This window comes from Gadus macrocephalus, chromosome 20, assembly GCF_031168955.1.
Source record: "Gadus macrocephalus chromosome 20, ASM3116895v1".
In the NCBI taxonomy this organism is placed as follows: domain Eukaryota; kingdom Metazoa; phylum Chordata; class Actinopteri; order Gadiformes; family Gadidae; genus Gadus; species Gadus macrocephalus.
The window spans coordinates 15,784,203-15,811,849 of record NC_082401.1 but is presented as its reverse complement, the minus strand read 5'-3'; the positions used below and the strand labels follow the sequence as shown (position 1 = coordinate 15,811,849).

The following is a 27,647-nucleotide window of genomic DNA, read 5'->3' as shown; positions in this document are numbered from 1 at the left end:
GGACTGCGTGGTCACACCCTGGGGAGCCTGGAGCCACTGCCCCCCGGTAACCACGACCACCCCCCTACAGCGAACAATCCAGCATCCATAGGGATCTAATGCATTTAACACGACTAACAATAAGTACATTTGTCAGAGGAAGGAGAAACAATACATCGCTGACAGTACAATTAGGATGTTCATAAAGCACCAACGATCGTTAGGGTTAACCCATTCCCCGTACGCAACAAAGACAGCTAGGAGAAGACGCTACACGATGCTAAGTACTATTTCTAAGTGCCAGGACGTACAACATACAATTAGTGCGTACATCAAGTGCCAGGACGTACAATAGATAATAATGTGGCGTGCATGTTCTGAACGTGGAGGGCCGTCACTGGTCCGTATTGTAAAGCCTCACACTTTTGTGTGCTGCTCAGGTTTACAAGCAGCATTTTGTTTCCCCTGCATCATACACTGAAACCCTCCCTGCACTGCAAGAATGCAAGCCCTACACTGCCTTGGAAAGAATATCCCCCTTATGAATAGGCAGGCAGCTACTGAACCAGTATCTACATATCTCTGAGTCGCTGCCTTTTAAAATGTAGAAGACAAGAGCAGAATTTCAGAGAAGAGAAATCTGAAAATATCTCTATGATTTATACATATAATAACTATAATAATCTCAAACCCCTCAGAGTCCTACTGCCAGGAAATAATTTCAAAGAATATCAAATATTCCCTTGGCCAGGAAAAAGGAGGAGCCTGTGACAGAGGAAAGCAGGTGGGGTTGGAGGGTTGGAGGGTGTCTATCAGTCTATCTACCTGATAGACTGATAGACACTTTCTACTCACGCTTCAGCTCTGAGGGGTTGTAGCGGTGCCCGGCTCCAAGCCCTTTCGTCGCCCTCTGAGCGATTCCACAATGTACCGCCGCATGCCTCCCTTTGACTGCACAAGCTTTTTTGCAAATCTCATTTAGCCTTGCTCCATTTTCCCCCTGGCCTAAGATAACCGGGGGCCGGGTTTAATGCCCTCCTCCGGTCGTCGCCGTGGCTTCCCTCCTCCTCGGCTCAGCGTGGCGTGGCATCTGTCGCTCGCACTTCGTCGGGAGGTGGGGAGGTGGGAGGCGTGGGGGGTCATGTTGAACATGGTACCCATCCTCAGCCAACGATTACAGGTCATTAGAGGAGAAAATTGGACACACGGAGACACCCAGGCGAGAGAGTGTGCTGAGGTGAAGGCTGAGGAGAGAGAGGGAGGAGAGGGAGAAAGAGAGAGAGAGGGAGGGAGAGAGGGACAGAGAGAGAGGGAGACAAAGAGAGAGACAGAGAGAGAGGGACAGAGAGAGAGAGACAAAGAGAGAGAGAAACAAAGAGAGAGAGAGGGAGACAGAGAGAGAGAGAAATTGTGTTATATCTTATTTTAGATTTAATTCTAGATGCGTTTTCAGACAATTTTACCAAATGTATTAATTCCTTAGTCTTATTTTCTTGTTTACATTTATGTTCTATCTTATTTTACTTGTGTGATTTGGCAATGTAAATGTTTGTTGAACAAAGCCGTCTGAAGGAGAGAGAGAGAGAGAGGGAGAGAGAGAGAGAGAGGGAGAGAGAGAGAGAGAGAGAGAGAGAGAGAGAGGGAGAGGGAGAGGGAGAGGGAGAGAGGGAGGGAGAGAGGAGACGAGACGCTGCTGCCGGAGCTTGAGAGTCAGTGAGAGCGAGAGGTAGAACGCGAGGTCACAAATCCAGTGCGTTGCCCGGGGCGCACGCATGACGAACGCCGTGGCTTGATGGGGAGGAAGAGAGTAGAGCCGGGTGGCTCACCATGCCGTCTCTCTCTGTGCTATGATGCACTTGAACCTCGCTCACTCTCACTGCTACTGCTGCTGGTGATACTGCTACTGTTACTACTATTAGTACTACTGCTACTGTTACTACTATTAGTACTACTGCTACTGTTACTACTATTAGTACTACTGCTACTGTTACTACTATTAGTACTGCTGCTACTGTTACTACTATTAGTACTACTGCTACTGTTACTACTATCAGTACTACTGCTACTGTTACTACTATTAGTACTGCTGCTACTGTTACTACTATTAGTACTACTGCTACTGTTACTACTATTAGTACTACTGCTACTGTTACTACTATTAGTACTACTGCTACTGTTACTACTATTAGTACTACTGCTACTGTTACTACTATTAGTACTACTGCTACTGTTACTACTATTAGTACTACTGCTACTGTTACTACTATTAGTACTACTGCTACTGTTACTACTATTAGTACTACTGCTACTGTTACTACTATTAGTACTACTGCTACTGTTACTACTATTAGTACTACTGCTACTGTTACTACTATTAGTACTACTGCTACTGTTACTACTACTGCTACTGTTACTACTATTAGTACTACTGCTACTGTTACTACTATTAGTACTACTGCTACTGTTACTACTATTAGTACTACTGCTACTGTTACTACTATTAGTACTACTGCTACTGTTACTACTATTAGTACTACTGCTACTGTTACTACTATTACTACTACTGCTACTACAAAAACCTATACTACTACTACTTCCACTACTGCTACTACATTTTCTACTATTGACTATGACCACTGCTACTATAACTCCTAATATTACTGCAACTTATACTATTAGTACTGGAGTACTACTACTACTACTACTACTACTACTACTATACTACTACTCCACTAGTATAGTAGTAGTAGTAGTATACTACTACTACTATACTACTACTCCACTAGTATAGTAGTAGTAGTATACTACTCCACGATCACCCACAGGGTGATGTGCAGTGAATCATTTGTCTACTGCTACTTTTACTGGAACCAATACTTTGTTTCCGACACTACTACTGCGTCGACTGTTGCTGCTGTCTGCTGCTACTTTTACTGGTACCAATACTTTGTTTCCTGAACCACTACTGCGATTCCTGCTGTTGTTCCGCAAATGCCAACGGTTCTGTCTTACTGCTGCTGCGACGTGTCTCACTGCTTCCGCGGCCGTCCAGTGCCTCTGTTTTGCGGATGATGAAAGGTTGTTTACCTCGATGGTTTGATAAAAGCAAGCGAATTTTCAAAGGCACAATTTGAAAAGATGAGTCCAAGGCTTCGTTACACCTGTCGTTTCAATGCCTCCGCTCTGATCGGACACGGAGGATCAGAACAATGGCTCTGACGGCCGCACTCGACACTTGAATGCAAACTCTGTTGTTTGGATTTTCACTTTCCCCCCCACAAAAATAAATCCCTGAAACGGAGATGGATGCAAGAGAATCCTTTGCCGTTGGAAATGGGCATGTAGCAATAGGGCCCGGCCCTGGCATGCATCGTGAGGAGGGCGCTGAGCAGGCCAAGCGCTCTATGTATGCCTTACTTAAGACAGCCCGGACGTAGATGAACCCGTCCAGCGGCATCGCACGACAACCACAACGATACGTCGGATAACCGACTTGTTCTCAGCCGGATTCGATCTAGGACAGTCCAGCCCGGAGGGTTAATGTGTCTTGCTGTGATCGGAAGATGAGAGTCGCATTGACCGACAAGTGTTACGTGAAATCAATTTTGATAAGAAGCTTGGAAGAATCAAATCGTACCTCTGGAGAAGAAAGGAATGGAAAGGAAAAGGGAAAACAAATGTCCCAAGTGTCACTAACAGAAAACCGGTTTGGGATGAGAGGCGGAGTAGGCGGCGAATAGGAATTAGGCATAGATGCCTGATTTGTTTTTAATTCCAGTTGTTCAACGTGCACGACTTTTCAAAAGCTATTTCACTGACTGAACGCGCAGACAATTGCAGCCTTTTGTTTTCTCTCACTGTGAAACTCACACAGCTCTTCACGTCCCCCACCAAGGGTCTATGGGGGTGTTACCCATTGACCGTGCAATGCACACCATGCAAGGATCACTGCTGTATGGGAAATTCCTCTGCACATCCCCATCCCCCCCCCCTCTCTCTCTAATGGTTAGGTTTCCTCTGGTTGGGTTAAGAATATATAATATGTCTTCCCCCCCCAAAAAATTCCCTCATTTGGATCCTGTACACAGCAGCAGAACAGAGCTCCTGTTTTTTCTAGTGGCACACATACATATGTTTGTGTACATGTGTGTTTGTACGTGTGTGTGTGTGTGTGTGTGTGTGTGTGTGTGTGTGTGTGTGTGTGTGTGTGTGTGTGTGTGTGTGTGTGTGTGTGTGTGTGTGTGTGTGTGTGTGACTGTGACGATGTGACTGTAGTGTCTGTGTGTGTGTTTGTGTACATGTGTGCGTGTCTGTGTTTGCACGTGTGTGTCACTCGAGTTTCCCCAGCGCTCTCCTCTCTGTGAAGCGGGCCACAGTCAGAGTTGTACCGAGGGGAGGGACGAGCCAACTGAACCACAGAGCAAACACGGATACGGCTACCGACATAAGAACATGTAGACCGACACCGCGTTGTCGTGAACCTTCTTACGGTGTGTAATTAACGCTTTGGCAGAGAGAAACGGCGTGGAAGCACAACAAACACACTCTGCTGGGGTCTGATCTGGCTCGGAGGCCCGCCGGCTCTGGGTCGATGTCCTTTTAGGCCACTGTGTCTTTGTGGACGTCCTCAGATGTACACAGCGAGGTTTTTTTGGTGGGCTCTTTTGGATTCGATATTTATATATACCGTCCTCTGACGCTGCTGCTGCTTTGAGTGACACAGATTGGTCTCCCACAGTGACAACCATAAGAAAGGAAAACATGGCACTCGCTGCGCCCTGCAAGTGTGTGTGTGTGTGTGTGTGTGTACTTGTGTGCGTTTGTGCGTGCGCGTATCTGTGTGTGTTCCTCAATGTGTAGCACAGAGTGAATAGCTTGCTCGACTGCATTTTGCTGACGTAAAAGTTGTGGTGCTGTATGTTTGTGTGTGTGTGTGTGTGTGTGTGTGTGTGTGTGTGTGTGTGTGTGTGTGTGTGTGTGTGTGTGTGTGTGTGTGTGTGTGTGTGTGTGTTCGTTTGTGCGCAAAAGGATGTGTTGGCAGCCTCCGGGCTAGTCCATTTCCAATTAGTCCATTCGGAGAACAGCCACTTGTCACATTAGAACGTGACAGCACCACGAATTAGCTTAGCTTTTAGCGTCAAGATGTGAGAGAGAGAGAGAGAGAGAGAGAGAGGTACAATGATAGAGAGAGAGGGGGAGAGAGAGAGAGAGAGGTACAATGATAGAGAGAGAGGGGGAGAGAGAGAGAGAGAGGTACAATGATAGAGACAGAGAGAGAGGTACAATGATAGAGACAGAGAGAGAGGTACAATGATAGAGACAGAGAGAGAGGTACAATGATAGAGACAGAGAGAGAAAGAGAGAGAGGCGTACAATGATAGAAACAGAGAGAGGGAGACAGAAAGAGAGATAGAGAGAGTGAAAGAGAGACAGAGAGAAGGAGAGAATGAACCCACAGAGCTTCACTACCCCAGCGGTTCGCCGTTTTACCGAGAACAACAGGCCCCCCCCCACGCAGAATTCCCCCCCACCCCCCTTCTCATTTGGTCGCGTGAGGTGGCGCACGTCGCCTGAACAGGTTCCATATTTACGCGGTCCTGCGGGAACGCCGCCGGCGCTCACACACACTGAGGTCTGTAGAGCACCGCTCGCCTGTCCCTGGGTACCGGGTAGGCAGCAACACCAGGCCCCTACCCCCCCCCGCCTCCCAGCATGCCTCTGGGTGGGATCATCACGCTCAGTTCAGGGTTCAGTTGATCCGGCGTTCCTGTAAATTCAGGATCAGCTTCTGGAAAGCCACGGGAAAAACAAACACGGAGACGGAATGGCAGGGAGGGAAAACGATGTGTTGCTATGGTGATGTCGTATTGTTTACACAGAATGGAATGGAGTGGTAACACTTTATAATAAGGTGCCACAATAAATAGCACACTAGTCATTACCTAACCCTTTGCTAATATTTGTAATTGTTACTAAAATATCTATTTGGCAGTTAATAGTTTTTTCATCATTAATTAAATATTAGTTGTTCGCATAACCCTAACCCAACCCTAACACACGGCCCTAACCCTAACCCTAACACACAGCCCTAACCCTAACCATATCACAATTAACAAAGATTAACAAAGGGTTAGGTAATGACTAGTTTGCTATTTATTGTGGCACCTTATTATAAAGTGTTACCAATGTAGTTTATTAAATGTGTTATTTTGTGACTATTATTCTATGTTATCGTTCTAGTAATCGTTTTTTCCTCTTGTGATTGAGCTGCTCCGGTTAAAGTTCTGTCACGAAAAACAAAAAAGTTGTAAAAGTTGTAATTATTTCTAATGTTAAATTACTGTTGCCAGTGATTTCTGTCAGCCTCATTTAACTGTCCTGCTCTCATCCACCACAATGCCGTCTACTGTCTGTCTGAATCCATGCGAACGCAGCTTTAATCGTGTTTGTGTCTGCTGTGGGGAATTAATTCCATCCCACAATGGTTGGACTGCATCCCACCGTGGGGAACGTGCTCCCGTGAATCATATCTTTAGCTTGTCTTTGATTCACAAATGCGTCTATTCCCGCTCTCTCTCATGTTAGCTTTTTCAGAATACTAAGTGTGATGTTTAATACAACCCACAACAGGAGTGTTCCAACAGATCTCTACCTAACTCTACCAGATCTCTACCTAACTCCCTTGCTTTAGGCGTTTCATCACCTGGTCAGAGTCTGCAGGCCTGACATTACAACCACCAATAATACCCTGACCTGTCAGAGAGCCTCCTCTTAATAACTCTCTCTCTATCGCTGACCAAATCCTGCAGAATCCACTTCATCCCTTCCTGTGTTCAGCTCACTCTCATAACCGAGTTTCACTTTGGAACATGATATAAAAATACCACATCCCAGTTGTTTTATATCAAAGAAAGCTGTGTTCAACGAAAATATATATATATTCATGAACACGTAAAACAATAAAGCACTGAGCAGATTTATTTAGAGATCTGAGTTTGTATCATTAATGTCAGCTGGAAATATATAGAGACACTGATTGTTTGATTTAATTTGCGGTATCTATGAATTTAGTGTTTTTAAGCTGCACAGTCAATAGCTGGACACCATAACTGGTTAGGGTTAGGGTTAGCTAGTCAAAAAATAAGCTACTTCAGAAACATCTTTTGGTTTTTGGTTCTCCTTTCATAAGGTGTGTAAATAAAAATGCAACCAAAGAAACAACCTCTCCAACCTGCTTTTCCTCCATGCTAGGGTCGATGCTGATGCAACCATTGTGGTTTGTTTGTAGTCCTGTGACCAGGGCGCGGCGAACCGGACCAGAAGCAGACAAGTCCTGAGACTCCCGGCCTCCGCTGACTCGCTGTGCCCAGAGCTGGTCCAGTCTGAGCCCTGCCTCACCAACACCACCTGCTTCCAGTACCAGTACAGTGCCACAGGTAGCACGCATGCACCTGGGCGCGCGTGTGAGTGTGTGTGTGTGTGTGTGTGTGTGTGTGTGTGTGTGTGTGTGTGTGTGTGTGTGTGTGTGTGTGTGTGTGTGTGTGTGTGTGTGTGTGTGTGTGTGTGTGTGTGTGTGTGTGTGTGTGTGTGTGTGGTAGGACAAAAGCCAGGCTGGGTATTGCCCCTGAGAATCGATTCGATTACGGTTTACAAAGCCCAGATTTGATTCACTTTTCCTTTTTCGATTCAATATCGATTTGCTCATCGATATTTCAGTCACAATACCAAATTTGCTTTGATATGAAAGACAAGCCTTTTTTCCTCATGCTGTATATTCTACAAAGAACCCTTCCACCTGGTGCATTATTATTTATCCACGCTTTAAATCCCCTAGCTGTATTTAATAATGTGTCAGGGAACCGCATTCACACACCCGAGTCTGCCTCAACTTGTGTGTGCACACTCGGGGGAGTTGACACGACTGGTTGGCTGTAGATCTGCCACGATGTCACCAGGATTGTCGCGGCAATGGCGGTGTTACATAAAATGTTCACACTTTTTTCTTCTCAAACCCTTTCGAGTCAACATCCATCATCGTGAGCCCTGTTACCTCTGGGCCAGCAGGTCTATACAAGCTGGAGGCAGCAGGACAGACGGACCTAACAGCCATGGTTTCCACACAAACAGCCAATAAACCCAGAATCTCCTCTCCCTAAAAGAACATGGCAGCAAGGCCGGGCAAAGAAAACAAAACAGAATCAGGGTTCTTAAATGGCCCTGGTTGGGGCCCAGCGGTGGACCACATTGAGATTCCGCAGTGGGACTGTAAACAAGCCGCACTTAAAGGAACGTCCCTGGAACATCGATGGACTGAGCCGGCCACATTTCCTCCTATACCGGGCGAGGGGCAATGGCCGCGTTAAGTCAGTCGGACAGGCCCGTGAATCACCCGGCGGGTGCTCGCCCTTTCACACATGGCGTCTGCGTTATAAGTTGACCAATAAATAACGCTGGGAGAATCGGAGGTTAGATTTACCCACGGTCAATTTAAATCAAACGTCTTTCAGAGAGAAGTTATAATTTGTGGGGGTATAGATCCATAGAATTAACTGAAAGACGTTGTGTCTGTGCTCGTGTGTGTTTGTTTGTGTGTGTGTGCATGTGAACGTGTGTGTGTGTGTGTGTGTGTGCGTGTGCCCTTGTGTGTGTGTGTCCTGCAGACTGGAGCACCTGCCAGCTGAGTGGCCACGCCGTGTGTGGGCGGGGCTTCCGCACGCGCCTGCTGGACTGTCTCCGCAGCGACGGGAAGCTGTTCGAGGCCGGCGTGTGCCAACAGGTGAGTCCTCCTCCCCGCCGGCCAGTAGCGTCCGTGAGGCTCTGGCAGCCATTTCGGAGACACCCTCTACAGACTCTTAGTAACCTTCCAACGTCTCCCTTTAATTATGCTTTTTGCCTTTTCATGAAAATAGTGTGTCTGGGGGATGTGTGTGTGTGTGTGTGTGTGTGTGTGTGTGTGTGTGTGTGTGTGTGTGTGTGTGTGTGTGTGTGTGTGTGTGTGTGTGTGTGTGTGTGTGTGTGTGTGTGTGTTAGAATGCGAGTGGGCAGGCATGCTTTTAGGAGTATCCTTTTAATGTAGCCTTGCTTTCGTTATTTTGGCCCTGATTGCCCTGATTCCTTTAAGCCATCCTCTCGCATGCTGCGCCTTTACTTTGAAACAGCTCGGCCTCCCAAACGAGTGGAAGCTGTCCGAGAGCTGCGAGGTTTCCTGCCCCGTCAGCTGCCTCCTCTCCGATTGGTCGCCCTGGACGGAGTGTTCGCACAGCTGCGGCAACGAAGGTGAGCCCCCAATGGAGCCCCCAACGACCAGCGAGGACGCTGTCAGAGAGGCAGCCCCCCCACCTGTGGCTAGCGGGTCCTTCGACATCAACAACGTCAGCCGGCTGCCTCATTACCCCGTCAGTGTCAGACCCGCGCGGGCAGCTGCCAAACTGTGCGTGAATACATTCAAAAGCACTGGAATATTAATGGCGGTAATCTCGCGCTTTATTATACGAAACCAAGCGGCGGTTTCTCGTCGGCGGAGCGAGCGACGGCCGTCCGCACCACGCCATTAGCATGCTGATCGCCGCACGCCCTTCAATTAACAGGGGCACCGTGTTTGCGCCCCACCGTCAATATTTGAAGCGTCATTAACTATTACGTCATTAACTATTCAATGAGCCCCTCTGAAATATTTATTCCGCTACAGCGGCGAATGTGCAGACCTCAATTAGTGAGGAGGGCCGTGCAGGCGTCGGCAGTGGCGGGGGCGTGGCCATGGTGGGGTGGGATGGGGGGGGGGGGGGGGGGGGGCAGGAGGGGTGGGGCACTGAAGGGGTCAACCTGTTTGTATATCGTCGGTGCGGTGCCTCCGGCCGCAGCGACGGCGGTCTCTCGAGGAGGCGCTCTTGTTATTCCAGCTCGTTAGGAGCGCTTGACTTTAGCCGCTCAAGTTCATCCCTGCTAATTGTCCTCTTCATCTGCGCCGTGTCACATGCCACTCACGGCCGGCGCTCGCCTTGTGCTCGTAAGACACACACCGCGCTTTTTTTGTGTCCCTCCTGTCAATCTCCCTCTCTCTCTTCTCTCTCTCGTTCTCTCTTCCCTCTCTCTCTCTCTCTCTCTCTCTCTCTCTCTCTCTCTCTCTCTAGCTGCTCTGTCTCTCCCTCTCCTACTCTCTCTCGCTCTCTCTCTCTGCCCTTCTCTCACCCTCTCTGTGTCTCTCTCTCGCTCTTTCTCTTTCTTCGCTTCATCTCCCAGCTTTCTCTCACACGCATCCTTCCCCCCTTTCTCTGCATATTATATCTCTCTCTCTCTCCTCTAATCTATCAATCTCTCTTTATCTCTCTCTCTTGCTCTCTCTTGTCGCACTCGTCCCTGCAGTAAGCAGCTGTCTGTCAGCTCTGGTGAGGGATTCGTGTGTGTGTGTGTGTGTGTGTGTGTGTGTGTGTGTGTGTGTGTGCGTGTGTGTGTGTGTGTGTGTGTGTGTGTGTGTGTGTGTGTGTGTGTGTGTGTGTGTGTGTGTGTGTGTGTGTGTGTGTGTGTGTGTGTGTGTGTGTGTGTGTGTGTGTGTGTTTGTTTCAGCCAGCGTTGATATGTTGTTTTGTCTGGTCGCCATGGGAGCATTCCTCTTATGATTTCATTGTCAGTCTTTTTTTTCCTCTTTTGTTTTATCTTTCTGGAATGGCAGAATCATCTTTTTTTGTTCATCTATCCTCCAGGCACCAGTGAATACAAACAGTCACTGACTCATTCTTTCACTCACTATGCTGATTCTCTGACTGCCTTTATGTGTGTGTCTTTACCGTGTGTCTGACTGACTGACAGACTGACTCGCTGTTCTCCTTCTGACTGCATGACTGGCTGGTGTGTTTGCTTGTTTGAACACCCAGAACCACTTTGTTAATAAGCGCTTCAAGTGCTGGACCTCTGGGAGGGTTTACGTTTTATAACCCTAAATAAAATCCAATCAAATCACCCTGACTCCCAAACTCACTCACTGACTGAATGACTATCTGGCTGACGGACTCGCTGACTTACCAATAGGGGAGTGCTTACTTACACCACGATACAGCATTTAGTGCTGGACAAAAGTAAGGACCACTTGTACAAAGGTATCTGCGAATGAACTCAATGTGGTGGCCCTGATATAGATATCTTCACTGGCCCTTACATTTATTCCTCTTAATCATGTGCGAACCCTACAGCAGACTGCAATGCTTACAAAGCAGAACAGAAAGGGAGAAAAAACACTTTCCCAGGTGGAAACCAACTGCTTATTTATTTTTCTTGTCTGTTAAATAAGTTGTTTGTTTGGTTATTTCGATGTATTCGCCAGACGGAGCATTTGCTGTAGATTATTGCTTTGTGCTGTGTTGTATTGAATTACGTGGTGCTGTATTATATAATGTTATAATAATTTTGTTGCGTTGTATTTTACTGTGGTACCTGGTTTTATATTGTATGACATGGTGTTATATTGTCTTGTAATTTATTACATGGCTTTATATTGAATTACCTTGTGTTAAATTGTGTTACATTACATTGTGTGGTGTTGCATTACATTGTTTGAGACATTGATATATTGAATATGTGACAGTGTGTTATGTGTGTGACAGTGTGTTATGTGTTTGACAGTGTGTTGTGTGTGTGACAGTGTGTTATGTGTGTGACAGTGTGTTATGTGTGTGACAGTGTGTTGTGTGACAGTGTGTTGGGTTATGTTAGTGTGTTGTGTTGTGTGACAGTGTGTTGTGTGACAGTGTGTTGGGTTATGTTAGTGTGTTGTGTTGTGTGACAGTGTGTTGTGTGACAGTGTGTTGTGTGACAGTGTGTTGTGTGACAGTGTGTTGTGTGACAGTGTGTTGTGTTGTGTGACAGTGTGTTGTGTGACAGTGTGTTGTGTTACAGTGTGTTGTGTGACAGTGTGTTGTGTTATGTGACAGTGTGTTGTGTGACGGTGTTGTTATGTTACAGTTTGTTGTGTTATGTTACAGTGTGTTGTGTGACAGTGTGTTATGTGACAGTGTGTTATGTGACAGTGTGTTATGTGACAGTGTGTTGTGTTACAGTGCGTTGTGTTACAGTGTGTTGTGTTGTGCTGTCTCAGGTCAGACCACGCGCTCCAGGAGGGTCCTCCATCCGGCTGAGGAGGAGGGGCGTCCGTGTCCGGGCCAGCTCCTCCAGACTAGGTCCTGTCCCATCAGGCCGTGCTACTCCTGGCTGCTCAGCCCCTGGTCCCAGTGCACCGTGGAGGTAGGTCTGCCTCCTCCCACCAGCCCCTGGTCCCAGTGCACCGTGGAGGTAGGTCTGCCTCCTCCCATCAGCCCCTGGTCCCAGTGCACCGGGGAGGTAGGTCTGGCCCCTGGTCCCAGTGCACCGGGGAGGTAGGTCTGGCCCCTGGTCCCAGTGCACTGTGGACAAGGCCGCCTTAATGCACGGGCTTGCCTGGGCTGAAGCCCCAGGGCCTACGCCGATCGGGGGGCCTATCATGGGCTGCAGTAAAAATAAAATAAAAAAAAAAATAAAAAATAAAAATATTTTATTTTATTTTATTTTATACTGGCCCATGATAGGCCCCCCGATCGGCGAAGGCCCAAGACAATGTGAATTTTTGTTTGGGGCTTACAAAGATCAGAGGCCTATCATCAGCCAAGAAAAAAGAGGGCCAGTGGCCCCTTGACACCACAGCCACAGCCGTGGTAGAAATGGCCTAGCCATCTTGCAGCTATGAGTGACTGTATTGTTACTCAAATCCGTTTTAAGCGGAACGGGCCCGCCTCTGTATGAGCCCATTTCGATTTTAGACCGCTCCCGGGTCATTTCTGACCAATCAGAGCATCACATCCCTGATTTGTCAATCACAGGTGTGTGAAATAAAATATGATCGATGGTGGAGAGAAGTATGGAGGGTAGAGGCAGAGAGGGGAGGGAAGTTGTTTGGTTTCAAAGTCTCAATATTTCACGCTAGTTTCTGTCCTCTCTCTTTAAGTCTCTGGAAAATGACCGACAGCCCCTTCGATGCATATTAGTCTCACTCTTGGGACAAGTCGCTTCTTACACATTTCCTCAATCCCTTTGCTACCATTTAATTTTCTTTCCTTCGTTTTATATCATGTATTCACATAGTGGTGAGGCAACAGAGTCTCAAAACACAGTCGTGGTTTAACATGCAGAAGGCGAGCGCGTGTCTTCAGCCCTTCCAAATGAGCCGTGCTGCTCGACACAGAGACCCATCCCTTTTTTAAAAACAAAAATATAAGAAAGCAAGAAAATATATGAGCGAAGGAAAACAAAGAGACGCGGAGCGTTAATAGAAGCACACACTGGCAAAGGCAGACGACGCGACCGGCGCCACCAAGGCTGCTTCCCTCTTGATGTAGCGCGCGTGGCGCCGGCTCTGTACTGGATCCAGGCTGAATAGACGCCTTAATTGAATGTCTTCCAGTTCCCTTTCCCCCCCCCCCCCCCCCCCCCCCCTCCCGGGGTCCTCCCCGCCCCACCCAGCCCCCACCCCCCAGCCCCCTCGTACGAGCAGATTAACAAAGGAAACAGGCACCACTGTGCGTCTGATCACTTCGGGGTTTACTAATTGTGAACGTCACATGTGAGCGTGCGTTTTTTCCCTTTGATCAACTTTAATGGCGAGCAGATAAAAGCGCGGTGTTAGCCTGCGGGCTATTCCCCTGCTAAAGATGGCCGCCGCATCATCCCCATCAGAAGACATTGGAGGAGAGGAGTAGCATGTGTCAGTGGTCCGGATCCACCATCAGCTTTTAAGCATCCCTTAATATTGATGGTCGAAGATCTTTCGGGTTTGATTCGGATACGTGTTTGTGTGTGTGTGTGTGTGTGTGTGTGTGTGTGTGTGTGTGTGTGTGTGTGTGTGTGCGTGTCTGCGTTTGCTCGTGCGTGTGTGTGTGTGTGTGTGTGTGTGTGTCGTGTTGGTGTGTGGGTTTGTGGGTTTGTGGTGTATGTGTGTGTCTGTGAGTGTGTGTGTGTGTGTGTATGCCCACATTCATGCGTTGTACATCCTTGCATACATGTGTGTGTGTGTGTGTGCGCATGCACACACACACACGTATTCACACACCTGTTGTACCTGTGCGTGAGTTTGTTCCCGGAGTGCCTTGTGTGTGCGTGAGGGTTGATGTGGCGCGCGTTGTGCCCCCCCAGGGAGCGGACTGCGGCGAGGGGATGAGGAGGCGGAGCCTGTCGTGCGTGGTGCAGTGGGCCACCGGCTCCTCCACCCTCTCCACCCAGCCCGTGGCCGACCGTCTGTGTGGAGACGGGGTGCAGCGGCACAGCCAGCAGGAGATGGAGCTGCCTTGCTTCGTGCCCTGCCCAGGTAACCAATCGCCAGCCTCCCCATACCTAACCCCCCCCCGCCCCTCCCCCCATGCCACGGCCGCCACAGACTCTGCCATTTAAGAACTTGAATAGCTCTATTTGTATAGTACCTTTTACAAAGCAAGGGTTGTACAGAACGATTGAATAAAACCAGAGAATAAAATACAGAATGAATAAGAGACATTAAATACATATACTAAAAACAGTACTTCTTCTTAAAATAATAAGACGACGTGCAGATAAAAGCAGCACAGAGTTAAAGTCACTGTGTTAGGAGGAGTCCTAAGAGTGAAATGAAACAGGGAAAGACTTAGCGTGGACTGCTGATAAGTAGAGCAAGCTCAATCACGCAGCACCTTCAAGGAACGTAAGACATGATGCTCATCGGCTGTCAGAATTGTCATCCATAGATATGAAGACGTAGCTTTGGCGTGACAAGGTCTAGTCAGGTTTATTCTTATAGTTAAAGTTCTCTTTTACATCCATGCGTTTGTTCAGTCCACCGGCAAATCTTTTTCCGTCTGCAGACCGCTGAGTAACTGTTATAAAATACATCCTGTTTCACGTTTGTTCCACCATGGGGCTGTTTTTCTAGAAGTTCTGCTGCTGGCATACGGCCCGCTATTGGTCACACTTGCATGTCAATCAAGACCTCCTCCTGACATTCCGGCGGTTCTTGACACAGTTAATCAATGCTGTTTCCCAGACTTTCTGTTCTGTCTAGGCTCGCTCAGCGAGACCATGTCCTTTTAGTCGCGCAGCTGAAGCTTTTATTCACTCGGAGGCCGACTCCCCAGAGGTGAAATCGAAGAGCCATTTTACCCTGCACCTGGGAGGCCAATATTTCATTTATTTTTCAATCTCCAATATATTTATAACATTGAATAACCATAGCTCCTCGCTACCAAACACAATCATCGGCCAGGGCCCCTTGCATGGCTTGTATCGCAACGAAGGTCCCCTGCTTCAATTTCGGCCATGTAGAGAACTCGCAATAATAATCTGTGTTTCGTCGTGTCGCAGTCCATGAGGATCTATTTGAGTCTTTGGTGCCTCTTAAAAGAGGCCGAGCACGTGTTTGCGAGCGCGAGTCGCTGAGCTATCTTGCGGGCAACAGTGGATCGCGGATGGCTCATTCGATTGCCAGTTCGATTCCTCCATTGTGTTGCGCCGAAGGACCCCCAAAGTCCCCTCATTTTATGTATTCTCTCATGCGACTTCGTATCATGGCGCCGATCCAACCTGGGATTGCATTGGTTTTGTGTAATAGCACACAGCTGTGTACAAACACAACCGGTTAGTTGGGGAAAACAGACAATACTTAGAAAGAATAACGACAATGTGTGTTTACATAAGGCCGTATATTTAGCCCCCCCCTTGGATGTATCTTGCGAGTTGGCGTGTGCTTAGAGCTTTGTATGCTTAGTGCCTGTGTGTCTGTCTAAGTCGCTTCTGTTCAGGCCTTTTCTCTTTTTTTATCTGTGTGTATGTTCTTTTTGATATAAATATCTTATGCACTTGAGAGTTTGTGTGTGTCTGTGTGTTTAGCGTGGCATGTGTGTACGAGTGTTTGTTGTGTGTGTGTGTGTGTGTGTGTGTGTGTGTTTGTGATGGGTATGTGGGTGCCTGATTTTGTGTGTGTCTCTGTGGGTGTTTGTGTCTTTATGGGTGTGCCTTTATGTGTGTCTGTGTTTCTGTCTGTGTCTTTGTGTGTGTGTCTGCGTGTGTGTGGCTCATACCACGACTGAATGACTGAACGGATCCCCACCAAGATGAAGCATAATGAGACGCTTCAGTCCACAGATAGTGGTTAATGGAGGGTCGGGTTGGGGGGGGGGGGGTAGTCTGTATGTGTGTGTGTGTGTGTGTGTGGGGGGGGGGGGGGGGGGGGGGGGGGCGATCAAAGGGCTCAGCTGAGCTGCGGCGGCTATGCAGCTCCGGATGAACTTATCAGGCGCCGGCGTCCTTAACCAGAGAGAGGATAGCCGGTCTCGACCTTGAGCCGGGAGGACGCCTCTGTGTTATTTATGGCGCCCGCAGAATAGATTGATCCCTCGTCCGCCCGTCACAGAGCCGATCAGTCTCCCCGCCAGCGAGCCGACACGTCCCTCGGTCGTTGTGTTTGTCTTGTTGTCGTGTTTCTTTGGTCTTGGTTCAGTTGTTTGCTTTTGTTTTTAATGACAGATGAATTTCAATGTTGGATGGCGCTGTTCGTCCACGCTCCTTTGAGTTACGGAGCGCCTTGTGTAATTTATAGCCTGCGTGATTCATTATTTCTTTTTCCGGCGCGCGCCGCTGCCGTCTTGAGTTATTTGTTTGCGTCGGGCACATTATCTGCCGCAGACGTCTGGGGAAACGGCTGGATCCGCTTCTAATTTTCCACTCTCTCGCCCGGAAGGCACTTAAAAATGTTTTTCCCGACGACGTGGTTCAGAGGCAAAGTTGAGTACAAAAACAAAAACAATTGTTCATCGGAGAAACAGCACTGCTTTCATAATCACCAGTGGCCGTGGTGCATGGTTTAGAACCCGTGGCCCCGTGGTTCTCTAGCGGAACAGCGTTGTCCGGGCGCTCGGCAGCACGTGGATGAAGCGCTTGTGATGTGAGAGGATTTTTGATTTTAAACCCGGGTTTTGATTCCAACATATCACCACTCTAACCGCCATTTTCTATGATAGACCGGTGTCGTCCCTTTGCTTTTTATTATTTATATTCATTTTTATTTGTTTGACATAATTTTCGCACCATGAGCACCGACTATCTCTGTCGAGATTTCTGACGGACGTATCCGATAGATCCGGATCGACGGACACGGCAAGAACGAGTCTCTCCTCCATTTTCTTGGTTACAAGGGTGACGAGTCCCGCCCCCTCTCATATATGATTGGTTGCCTGAAAAAGGAGTGACAGTGACGACACTGGCGCCTTCTGAAAAATGTGGATAAAAACTTTTCAAAACATTTGAAAACTGTTAAACAGTTGCAAAAAGACCCTCAGAAAACAAACATTTGTGGACATGGGCCATTAATGCTTCATTCTTTTGTACATTGTCCTCCCCCCACCCAAGGAGACTGTCATCTGACGGAGTGGTCGTCATGGAGCTCGTGTCAGCTGACCTGCCTGGAGGGGCGGAGCTTCGAGACCACTGGGCGTCAGGCTCGCTCCCGGGCCGTCATCATCCAGGTTCTGGAGAACCAGGACAGCTGCCCCCGACAGGTGTTCCAGACCCAGCCCTGCACAGGTACACTTGGCTCTGTAAAGGAACTCAGTCCTTAACTCTGTAAAGGCACATAGTACCTAACTCTGTAAAGGTACACAGCAAACGCATGTTTCCCTGTACGCAGTACTTAACTCTGTAAAGGTACGCAGTATCTATCTCTGTAAAGGAACGCAGTACACTCATGTTTCCCTGTATGCGGTACTTGACTCTGTAAAGGTACGCAGTACCTAACTCTGTAAAGGAACGCAGTACACTCATGTTTCCCTGTATGTGGTACTTAACTCTGTAAAGGTACGCAGTACCTAACTCTGTAAAGGAACGCAGTACACTCATGTTTCCCTGTATGTGGTACTTAACTCTGTAAAGGTACGCAGTACCTAACTCTTTAAAGGAACGCAGTACACTCATGTTTCCCTGTATGCGGTACTTAACTCTTTAAAGGAACGCAGTACACTCATGTTTCCCTGTAAAGTCATGCAGTACTTAACCATGCACAGGTGCACAGCACACAGTAAAGGCACGCAGTTCTTATCTTTGTGAAGGTACACAGTACTCTGTAAAGGTACACAGCACTTAACTCTATAAAGGTACAAAGTATTTAACTTTGTAAAGGTACACAGCAAACCTATGTTTCCCTGTTAGGGCACCCAGTACTTGTACAGATGCAAAGTACTTACTACTGTAAAGGTACACAGTACTTTGAACAGAGGTCCTAGCAGACCTTTTGCACGTTTTAAACATGCTTCAACTTTCAAACCTGAGCACGACCCAGGTCCAACTGTAGTCCTGAGTCTTCAACAGCTCAAACCAAGTCCGGGAGCATACTTTGAACTGTGAATTTGAGACCCTGCTTGGGTTGGGTTTTATTTTTTATTTTAGTATGAATCGAAAGTTCAGAAAGACTATGATGAAACGCGTTGCGAGTTCATGGGCTCTTTCAGGCGATTGCGATTTTCTCTTTCTGATCCAGCGAGCGGATTGTTTAACATTGTGTGCCATACAAATTTGTGGCAAGTGACTTCACCTTCGCAAACCGGAGGCAATCAAAAAGCGAACTTGTTGCTTTCCCTGCTGTTTGTTCTTCAATGTTTAACGGAAGGGATGAGAGGGACTGCATTGTCCCTGACCAAGCCTCCACAGGAACCAGGCCTGACCCAAAAGCACCCGCCAGGAAGGCGGAGCACTTCTTTAATAAGACAAAAGCCCATCTCTCCAGCAGCCCTCTTTCATCTCTTTTTATGCCTCACATTTATTTGACTCTGGTGCAGGACAGAAAATAAGCGAGTGGTTAGGGTTAGAGGAAAGAAAAGACCAAACAAACAAGCGGCTTTCTGCATGGCAACCGTTGGCATAAATATACTCTCTACAGAAAATATATACAAAGATATATTCTGTTGAGATACATATTTAGGGTTAGCTGAATATATTTAGGTTTAACAGAATACATCAATGTATATATTCTGTTCATATTGATAACAACCATCATCTATCCCACAACACACAACAGAGAAATAAATCCTATTTATACCCCTAGTGGTGTGCCAGAGTGGTCAGGGCTGCTGAGAGTGAGGGGCTGGCTCTGGGCGACTGTTGGAGAAGGAGTAGGGGGCTTGGCTGTCTGATGTGCACGGGCAGCCTGTAGTCATGGCTGCGCACGTGAGCCAGCGCCGACGGCTAATGAGCTTCTGTGCTGCTGGCTCTGCCCCGGTCAAGGGGGGCGGTGCTATGACTTCCACTGGCGGACGGGCGGCTGGAGGGACAACGCCAGGGAGGTGTGGTGCCAGCGCTCCGACGGCCTCAACGTCACAGGTGGGCCCGCACACACACACGCACGTAGACCCACGCGTGCACGCACGCACACGCACCTGCACGCACATGCACAGGCACGCACGCACAGATGCATACACACATGCGCACACGCAAAACACACACACACGGAAACGCACGTGCCGGCAGACACACACATGCACGCAGACACACACACATGCACGCAAACACGCATACATGCACATGCACCATCACACACACACACAAACCTGCGCACGCATGCACGATTGATGCCAGGGGAAATAACACACTGCAATCAAGTTATCTGCTCTTTTTTTTTTCTCTGTGATACATGCACACATACCTTTACGCGTACACGCATGGTCACACACACACACACACACACGCACGCGCACACACACATCGTCGCACGCATACAGAGTGTCCAGTCATGGACTGGGGAGACACCCATAAAGATGCGTGCCAGGAGCATCATTTAGTGAGGGGGACGTTTTGGTGCAGTGTTCCTCTGGAAGTTAACACCTTCTTATTTGATCTTCCCGTTCTGCAGAACGCTCATTGATTTCTGCTCCCCCCACAAACATAAGTGATCAATAAGCCTGCGACTCCGGCGGCAAGGGATCCATATAAATATAATCACGCATTTGTATTGGTTGGAAATGAAGTAGCACATGCAGGCGCGGGCAACGCTGGAATGGTAAACGCACGTATGGGTGGTACGGAGGGGGGGAGAGGGGGCTTTGGGCAGGGAAAGGCGAGCCTGGGTGGTGCTCTTTGGGGGAGCTGCGCTTTAAATGGAGGGTAAAAGGAGATCTTAATGCTGTGAGGAACTAAGAACCTGTCCTCACCGAATGCACACGCAGCAGGAGTAATCCGCCCCCCCCTTCCACACCTTTCCCTCTGTGTCTCGCTCTCTCTTCCTCTCTCTCAGCCTCTCACCCCCAGCTCTCCCTCTCTCTCTCCTCCTCTCTCGCTCGCTCTCTGTCACCCTCTCAACCCCCTCTCCCTCTCTCCTTCTCCCTCTCGCTCTCTCTTCCTCTCTAATAGCCTCTCACCCCAGTGCTCTCTCTCCCTCCCTCTTTCCCTGTCCCTGTCTCACCCTGTCTCTCTCTCTCTCGCTTGCTCTCTCCCTTTGTCTTTCTCTCTCTCTTTGTTCTCTCTCGCTCTCTCTCTGTCTCTCTCTCTCTCTCTCTCTCTCTCTCTCTCTCTCTCTCTCTCTCTCTCTTTGTTCTCTCTCTCTCTCTCTCTCTCTCTCTCTCTCTCTCTCTCTCTCTCTCTCTCTCGCCCCCTCCGTCTCGCCACGCTGAGCGGGAGGAACCAGAGGCATCACTCTTCTATATTTTGACACACAATTGTGCCACGGTGGAATTAAAATGTTCCCCAGGTTGATCAGGCGGCCTGATAAGGTCCGTCTCGTCATTCATCTGGCATGACACTCCGTTCAGTCGCTGATCAACGGTGCAGTGGTGATAATGTGTGTGTCTGTCTGTATACGATTGTGTGTGTCTTTGACTGTATTTGTGTTTGTGTGTGTGTGTGTGTGCATACGTGTGTCTGTGACTGTACGTTTGTGCGTGTGTGTGTGTCTGTAACTGTATTTCTGTGTCTGTGACTGTGTGTTCGTGTGTGTGCATACATGGGTGTGTGTGTGTGTGTGTGTGTGTGTGTGTGTGTGTGTGTGTGTGTGTGTGTGTGTGTGTGTGTGTGTGTGTGTGTGTGTGTGTGTGTGTGTGTGTGTGTGTGTGTGTGTGTGTGTGTGTGTGTTCCTCCAGGGGGGTGCTTCTCTCAGAACAGCCCAACCACGGTGCGCTACTGTCACCCTCCGTGCACCAAACCTTTCTCCCGTTGCACACCGGTAAGATCGATGCCCCACCCACAGGCTTCATGTGTGTGTGTGTGTGTGTGTGTGTGTGTGTGTGTGTGTGTGTGTGTGTGTGTGTGTGTGTGTGTGTGTGTGTGTGTGTGTGTGTGTGTGTGTGTGTGTGTGTGTGTGTGTGTGTGTGTGCGCGCACGCTTGTCTGGCATGCATGTGCTTGTGCTTCGATTCATTCACTCCAGCTTTGAAACTATAAAGTTCTCTAAAAAACAAACACACACACACACACACAGCTAGAAGTTAACCAGATAATAGCTGTTGAACGATGTAGGTTTAGTCGTGCACATGCAGGTGCCGGGGCTGCATGAGGTTTGTTGGGCAGCAATGGACGTTTAAGCTTAAAGTTGTACTGCCCCCTAGTGGATGTCAATTGTAACTGAAAGTAAGATGAGTTGTGAAATGAGTTGTATGACTAATGTTGGACCTTGATGGTGAAATAACTCAAACCAAAGTAACTATATGCACCGATATACATACAACACGTATTACATTTTTGTGTTCAAAGTCGCAATTTGTTTCATTTCAACTAGCTCGTGGCCTACTTAAGTTTTATGTTGTTTCTTGCCTGATAACTGTGAAGGTCTCAATCTTACTCATTGAGACTACAACTTGACTGTTTCATAGTTTGGCATCATACAAATATTCCAAAATTCATCCGTTGAAGAACTCGTTTCATCGCGTCATCGATGTACGTCTCAATGTATAGTGGCATTTCGAAAGTAGAATCATAAATCAGCTATCACTGCCACCGAGTGTCAGGGTTAGCCTTAAATCTCTCCCTCTCCCCCTCTCCCTCTCCCCCTCTCCCTCTCCCTCTCCCCCTCTCCCTCTCCCCCTCTCCCTCCCCTGACGGAGACAGAGTGGGGTGTGCGGGTGTGAGCGCGGTTACACGGAGGTGATGACTGCGCACGGTTTCCTGGACTACTGCACCAGAACTCCGGGCGCGGACCACAAGAAGGCCGACGTGAAGACCAACTCCGGGAGGTTCCGACCGGGACCGCCACACACCCAGGACTTCTTCAGTGAGTGGTCTTTGCGACCCGTGGGCCCAGGTACTGACCACCGTGTCGGGGCCGGTTTCCGTGTATAAGAGACATTCCCGACCGTTGTTCTCATTCAAAATGGCAGGAGGGGTCTCAAAACTTGTTCAAAATGCCTGTCCTATATTAGTAGGAATGTTGTGTTTATTATTATTTTTATCATTTTAGGTAGTTGTATTAGTTTATTAATTATAGTATTAAACTATTTTAATTGATTATCTTTCACGGATGTGTGATTCTAAAGCAGAGTTTCTTGCCTCGACTTTGGGCAGAAACCCTCGCCTGTGTGGCTTGCTGAAGAAATATTCGTATTATTTCTAATCTATGGACGAGATTAAAGCGTCTGTGTTTTCTGCTTTAACAGATGGAAGACTTAGGCTGTGGGTTTACGGCGTCACTGCGGTTGGATTCATCCTAATACTGTTTGTAATTACTGTATCATTCCTGCTCTGGTATGTATCTTTATTCCTCTGGATGTCTAAATGTTTTACTTTAGAGATTTCATCAAATCAGGGAAATGTTAGCTAAGGACAGAGTTGTCTGGGTTCTCATCAAGCAGAAGAATCCCTGCTCCCTTTTAAACGGTTTACCTAGGGTACAAGGGGTAGTTAATGTTAGACAACTCTAGGAACATGTAGGGTTGCTAGACAATACAAGGAATTGGAAACAAAGTTTAAATGATTAAAAGTAAACAACCCACCTTTCCATCACAGGGGCCACCATAAAATATATTGCTTTTATTAACTTATTCAGAAAATATATTTTTTTCCTATATTTGTTTGCCTGACTAGCAAACGCCATGCTAAACAATGACTACATTTGGTGCCTTACCGACTTTTGCAGCGTACAAAAATAGGCCACAGAACCGTCATGTCACTTTTTGCCGCCAATTCTACACTTAGGATTTACTCAGGCATCAGTGTTGGGTCGCCATCTGTGTTAAGCCGTTACAGCAGCGAAGGTTTGTTGACTTCATCTGCCTCACTGACGCTCGTCAGAATAAGACGGTGCGGACGGACTTACATATCCGTTTGACTCGTTTCATGGGCCAGAGACGGCGCAGAAAATTGCGACATTGTCACTCGTTGCGCTTCATTTGAGACGCGTGCGGTGAGAAAGCCGTTGATTTACGCCGCGATGTCACCACGGCTTGGAGTGGATGAGCAAACGGTTCGCGAGCCGTCAGACCTGTAACGCAGACAACACGCTCATGAAACCCCTCATCGAGTACGAGTGTCACAGTTAGGCCCGACTGTCGTCCGTGCCGCTCCGTTAAATGTGATCCGATTAAATCTCACGCTTGTGTCGTGTCACGCCCCCTCCGTCTTCTTCTCCTGTCTCCGCAGTAAACCCTTCAAGCCCCCCAAGTCGTCCTCCCCGCCCCAGAAGGCGCTGACCCTGGCCTACGACGGCGACGCCGACATGTGACCCCCGCCTCTCGTTCACCTCCGCGAGAAAACGCAGCTGGCCCGGAACAGACGCAGAACCCCCCCCCCCCTCCCTGCAGACTCTTCCCCCACACCGCATTGCCTACCACCCATCCACTCCATCTGGCTGTTGGTCTGTCCGTACCGCTGTTGCTCCGGGGTCGGTGGCGGTCATTAGCCGGACGTTCGGCGACCAGCGGACGCGTCACGCCTCGTGGGTTGAGCAACAAGTTTAAAGACTGACCCGTCCCGTGCTCTCGAACACGGGACGAACCCGACGACCGTAGTCCCATCGTGTCCAAAATGCTATCGTGTCGTCCCGAATGATTGGATTTCAGTCTCTAAAACTCTTTTGACAGACTATAACGTACAGAGAAAATGTTCTCTTGTGGACTTTGTACGCATCGAGATGCCTTCGTGAAGAGGTGTGTTATGGACTAAACGCAGATTCCTCCAACCCCAAGGAGGGTTCCTGTTTGCTGGAGACTGGCACCTGTGTGATGGAGACAGGCACCTGTGTGGTGGAAACAGGCACCTGTGTGATGGAGACAGGCACCTGTGTGGTGGAGACAGGCACCTGTGTGATGGAGACAGGCACCTGTGTGGTGGAGACAGGCACCTGTGTGATGGAGACAGGCACCTGTGTGGTGGAGACAGGCACCTGTGTGATGGAGACAGGCACCTGTGTGGTGGAGACAGGCACCTGTGTGGTGGAGACAGGCACCTGTGTGATGGAGACAGGCACCTGTGTGGTGGAGACAGGCACCTGTGTGGTGGAGACAGGCACCTGTGTGATGGAGACAGGCACCTGTGTGGTGGAGACAGGCACCTGTGTGATGGAGACAGGCACCTGTGTGGTGGAGACAGGCACCTGTGTGGTGGAGACAGGCACCTGTGTGGTGGAGACAGGCACACTTGTGGGCTAGAGACAGGCATCCGTCGCCTTGGTGAGGCAGACACAGTTCAGAGACTGGGGAAGTTGGACCAACGGAACAGGTGGATGTTTGATTTGTGGGACTTTTAAAGATATCTCAATAGGTCCCATGTTGTGAAACAAAGCCTTTGTTTGACAAACTGATCGAAAAGAAAAAGAGCTCTATGCACTACATTAGTGCTTATTCATTTTTCTGTTTCTTGATTTTATTTCAAACAACTTTTCTAGTGTTTAAACTGTAACGGTGGGTTGAATTGTGTTTATGTTTACGATGCCATATTTGGTTGTGGGTAATGGGTATGGTTGATTGTGTGTGCGTGGGTGATTGTGCGTGCGTTTGTGTGCATGCATGTGTGTGTAGGGATTCTGAGTAAACCAAATGCAAGCTTGCCTTGACTTTTTCTTTTAGTACTAACATAGTGACCCACAATTTCTCCCAACTCTCGTCAAAAGGTATGACTAAATTACATTTAAAAGTGGTTTTGTTTTGTTTGTAAGGAAATGAATCGCATAATGCCATCTAGGTGTTTTAAATCTGTGAATCTGTTCAGCACAACATCAGGGACCATGTACTCATGGTAATTGAAAGAACTAAGTGATTGACTTGAATGTATTTATTTATATATTTATTTACCATGGATATTTGTCGTTTTTCACGATGAAGACAATGTGGGTTTATGCTGATGATTTATTCTTCTTATTCATTCTTAATTTGTGTTTTCTATAAATCTTTCATTCTGCTGCCATGACAACAACAAAATAAAGAGCGGAAAAGGGTGATCTTTTATGCAGTCCAGACCAGAGGAGTGCTTCAAATTCAAATCACTTACAGCCCGTTAGTATGGCAATGCTTTCCACCTGCACTCTTTACAAATCACTGCATCCTCTGAACCCAAATAATCTCAAACTGCTGACCGCATTATTCATTAGACCCAGAATTGAAAATTCATGCATATTTTTTTAAACTGTAATCATAGGTTGTCTTCTTGCACTTAAGTGTACCGCTTAACCAATTGAGTTTCGTTGTTTCTTTTAAATTTATTTTTCAATTGTGAATCCCAAAAGTTCTTTCACAAATAACTATAATCTATCTGGTTGTTAGAATCGTTCAAGAACGATTCTATTTCAACAGCCATTGTATGTATGCATGCTTGATCTTTTCTGGTTTGAAGCTACAAGTGACCTTGCAATGACCCCGTTTTACATGGTACCAAAATATTTGATTGCTGTTTACTTTAGATATGTTTCCATTGATATTTGGCTCGTCAAAATGACAGAATACAGATGACGTTCAAGATATTTCATTTGGGACATGACCAACGTGTTATGGATTTCTCAAAGACCAAATGATTGGCCACCTTCTGATATATTCTCTATTAGAGGTTGCAGCCAACCACTTTGAGGCCTGTCATGTCAGACTTATCATTTTCATGGCCGTTATTACAGAGTATTTGGACTGTATGTTAAACCATTATTTACACTGATATCAAACCATTTGTGTGGCTATCGTGTGTATCTGGTTGGGGAAAGAGATGGTGACAAAGGCAAATAAATTGTTGTACATTCTACGCGGGGCGACTGCATCTTTCTTCCATGTCACGGGAGTCTCTAAGAGTGTCATTCAGCCCTGTTCCTTCAGACCGAGAGACGGGGAGCAGCGAGGTGCGAGTCGATCTTGATGAGATTCACTTTGCTTGCATCCCACGGTGATCTCCATTGACTCCTCTGTTCTCTTGTCTCCATGCCTATAATTACCTTCTGATGGCCATTCCTCCGAGGCCCCCGAGCCTCTGCCGTGCGTATAAAAGGGGGGGGCTGATAAGACTCACGGTGCAACCATCCACTCAGATGCCAGCCCCCTCCCCCACCCTTCTGATAGACCCCAGGGCTCGATTGGAATCGGTATTAAAATCTTTTGTCCGATCTAATTAATTTATTTACGGGCGCCACGGTCGGTTATGAGGAGGGGGGGTTCAGGACGGCGGTGACGAGGCTGCCTGATTCGGGGCTAAAGGGCTGCAGGACCCTGTCATGTCCAATTCATCGACTGTAAGTGGCTGACACCGCCCAGGGTGGAGTTGGGGGGGGGGGGAGGGAAATGAGGTTTAGTTTAAATCATGCTTCAACCATTGCCTCCAGTTCAATTACTGGACTGGAGGATTTTTAAGCTGAGCTTGAGTGTAATATTTCAAGGAACAGAGAAAGGTTGGCCGTACTTTTTGCTGCAAGGTGTGGGAAAATACGTTCGAATAGGGCCATATTTGGGGCCCATTTAACACTGACAAATTTGAATTGTCTTGAAAATAAAATGGAAATTAAACCTTGAATGGTTTATCAATTAGGCCAATAAAGAACCCATAGGTGTCCTATTGTACACATGGATTTTAGCTGTAGCATGCCCTTGGGTCCTATTCATGTGAAATAGATGAGATCACTTTCGCTTTGTTGGCTACAGTTTTGGAGCTGTATTATTTATTGCATGGCTATAACAGCCTCTCTGTATCATTTTTAATTAACATTTAATCTATTACTATTTCATTGTTTTGAATAGAAATGTCCTCATCATAGCCCAATCTAAATGTATAAGGCTGTACCATTTATAATCTTTTTAAGATATCCGGCTCTCTCTACTTGCGCCAGCATTTTATCTGTTGGCAATGGGTTCATAGTAGCTGCAGGTTTATGGGTCCATGGAATGGGAATCCGTTGCGCAATTGAATGTAGCACACACGTGTCACTAGCCGTGACAACGCCACATCTCGTGTCTGGCGCTTTCTGTAGGCTTGTTTCACTGTCTGATGTGTTTTCAGGTTAAGGTGTTACTTCTGAATCTAAATCGTCAAGCACCCCCACCAAGCACCAGCAAGATAATCCCTGGAAATAAATAAAATTATTCAAATTACACCGACCCGAACATGATGTAAGAACACACAAAAAACTATTGATTCATGCAACTCTTTATGGTACAGCTGAGTGAATGATGGAATATAATATATCTTTGCAAGAAGGAAAAATGGGCCCAATTGAACTTTTTAGGGCCCCTGCCGCCCGTTAAT

At 47.6% G+C, this 27,647-nt stretch overlaps 1 protein-coding gene across 1 annotated transcript in view; it reads left to right on the top strand.

Annotated features, from left to right (window-relative positions):
- The window catches only part of thsd7ba (thrombospondin, type I, domain containing 7Ba), a 143,733-nt gene extending 117,576 nt beyond the window's left edge, over positions 1-26,157 (top strand). Inside the window, 12 exon segments of the mRNA XM_060039918.1 lie at positions 1-46; positions 7,268-7,415; positions 8,640-8,755; positions 9,138-9,255; positions 12,068-12,213; positions 14,134-14,305; positions 17,374-17,547; positions 19,240-19,335; positions 21,087-21,169; positions 22,050-22,242; positions 22,595-22,682; positions 23,577-26,157. The exon segment at positions 1-46 is cut by the window's left edge and continues 38 nt beyond it. Coding sequence (XP_059895901.1) covers positions 1-46; positions 7,268-7,415; positions 8,640-8,755; positions 9,138-9,255; positions 12,068-12,213; positions 14,134-14,305; positions 17,374-17,547; positions 19,240-19,335; positions 21,087-21,169; positions 22,050-22,242; positions 22,595-22,682; positions 23,577-23,658 — 1,462 coding nt within the window. The 3' untranslated portion in view covers positions 23,659-26,157.
- The last annotated feature ends 1,490 nt before the right edge of the window (positions 26,158-27,647 follow it).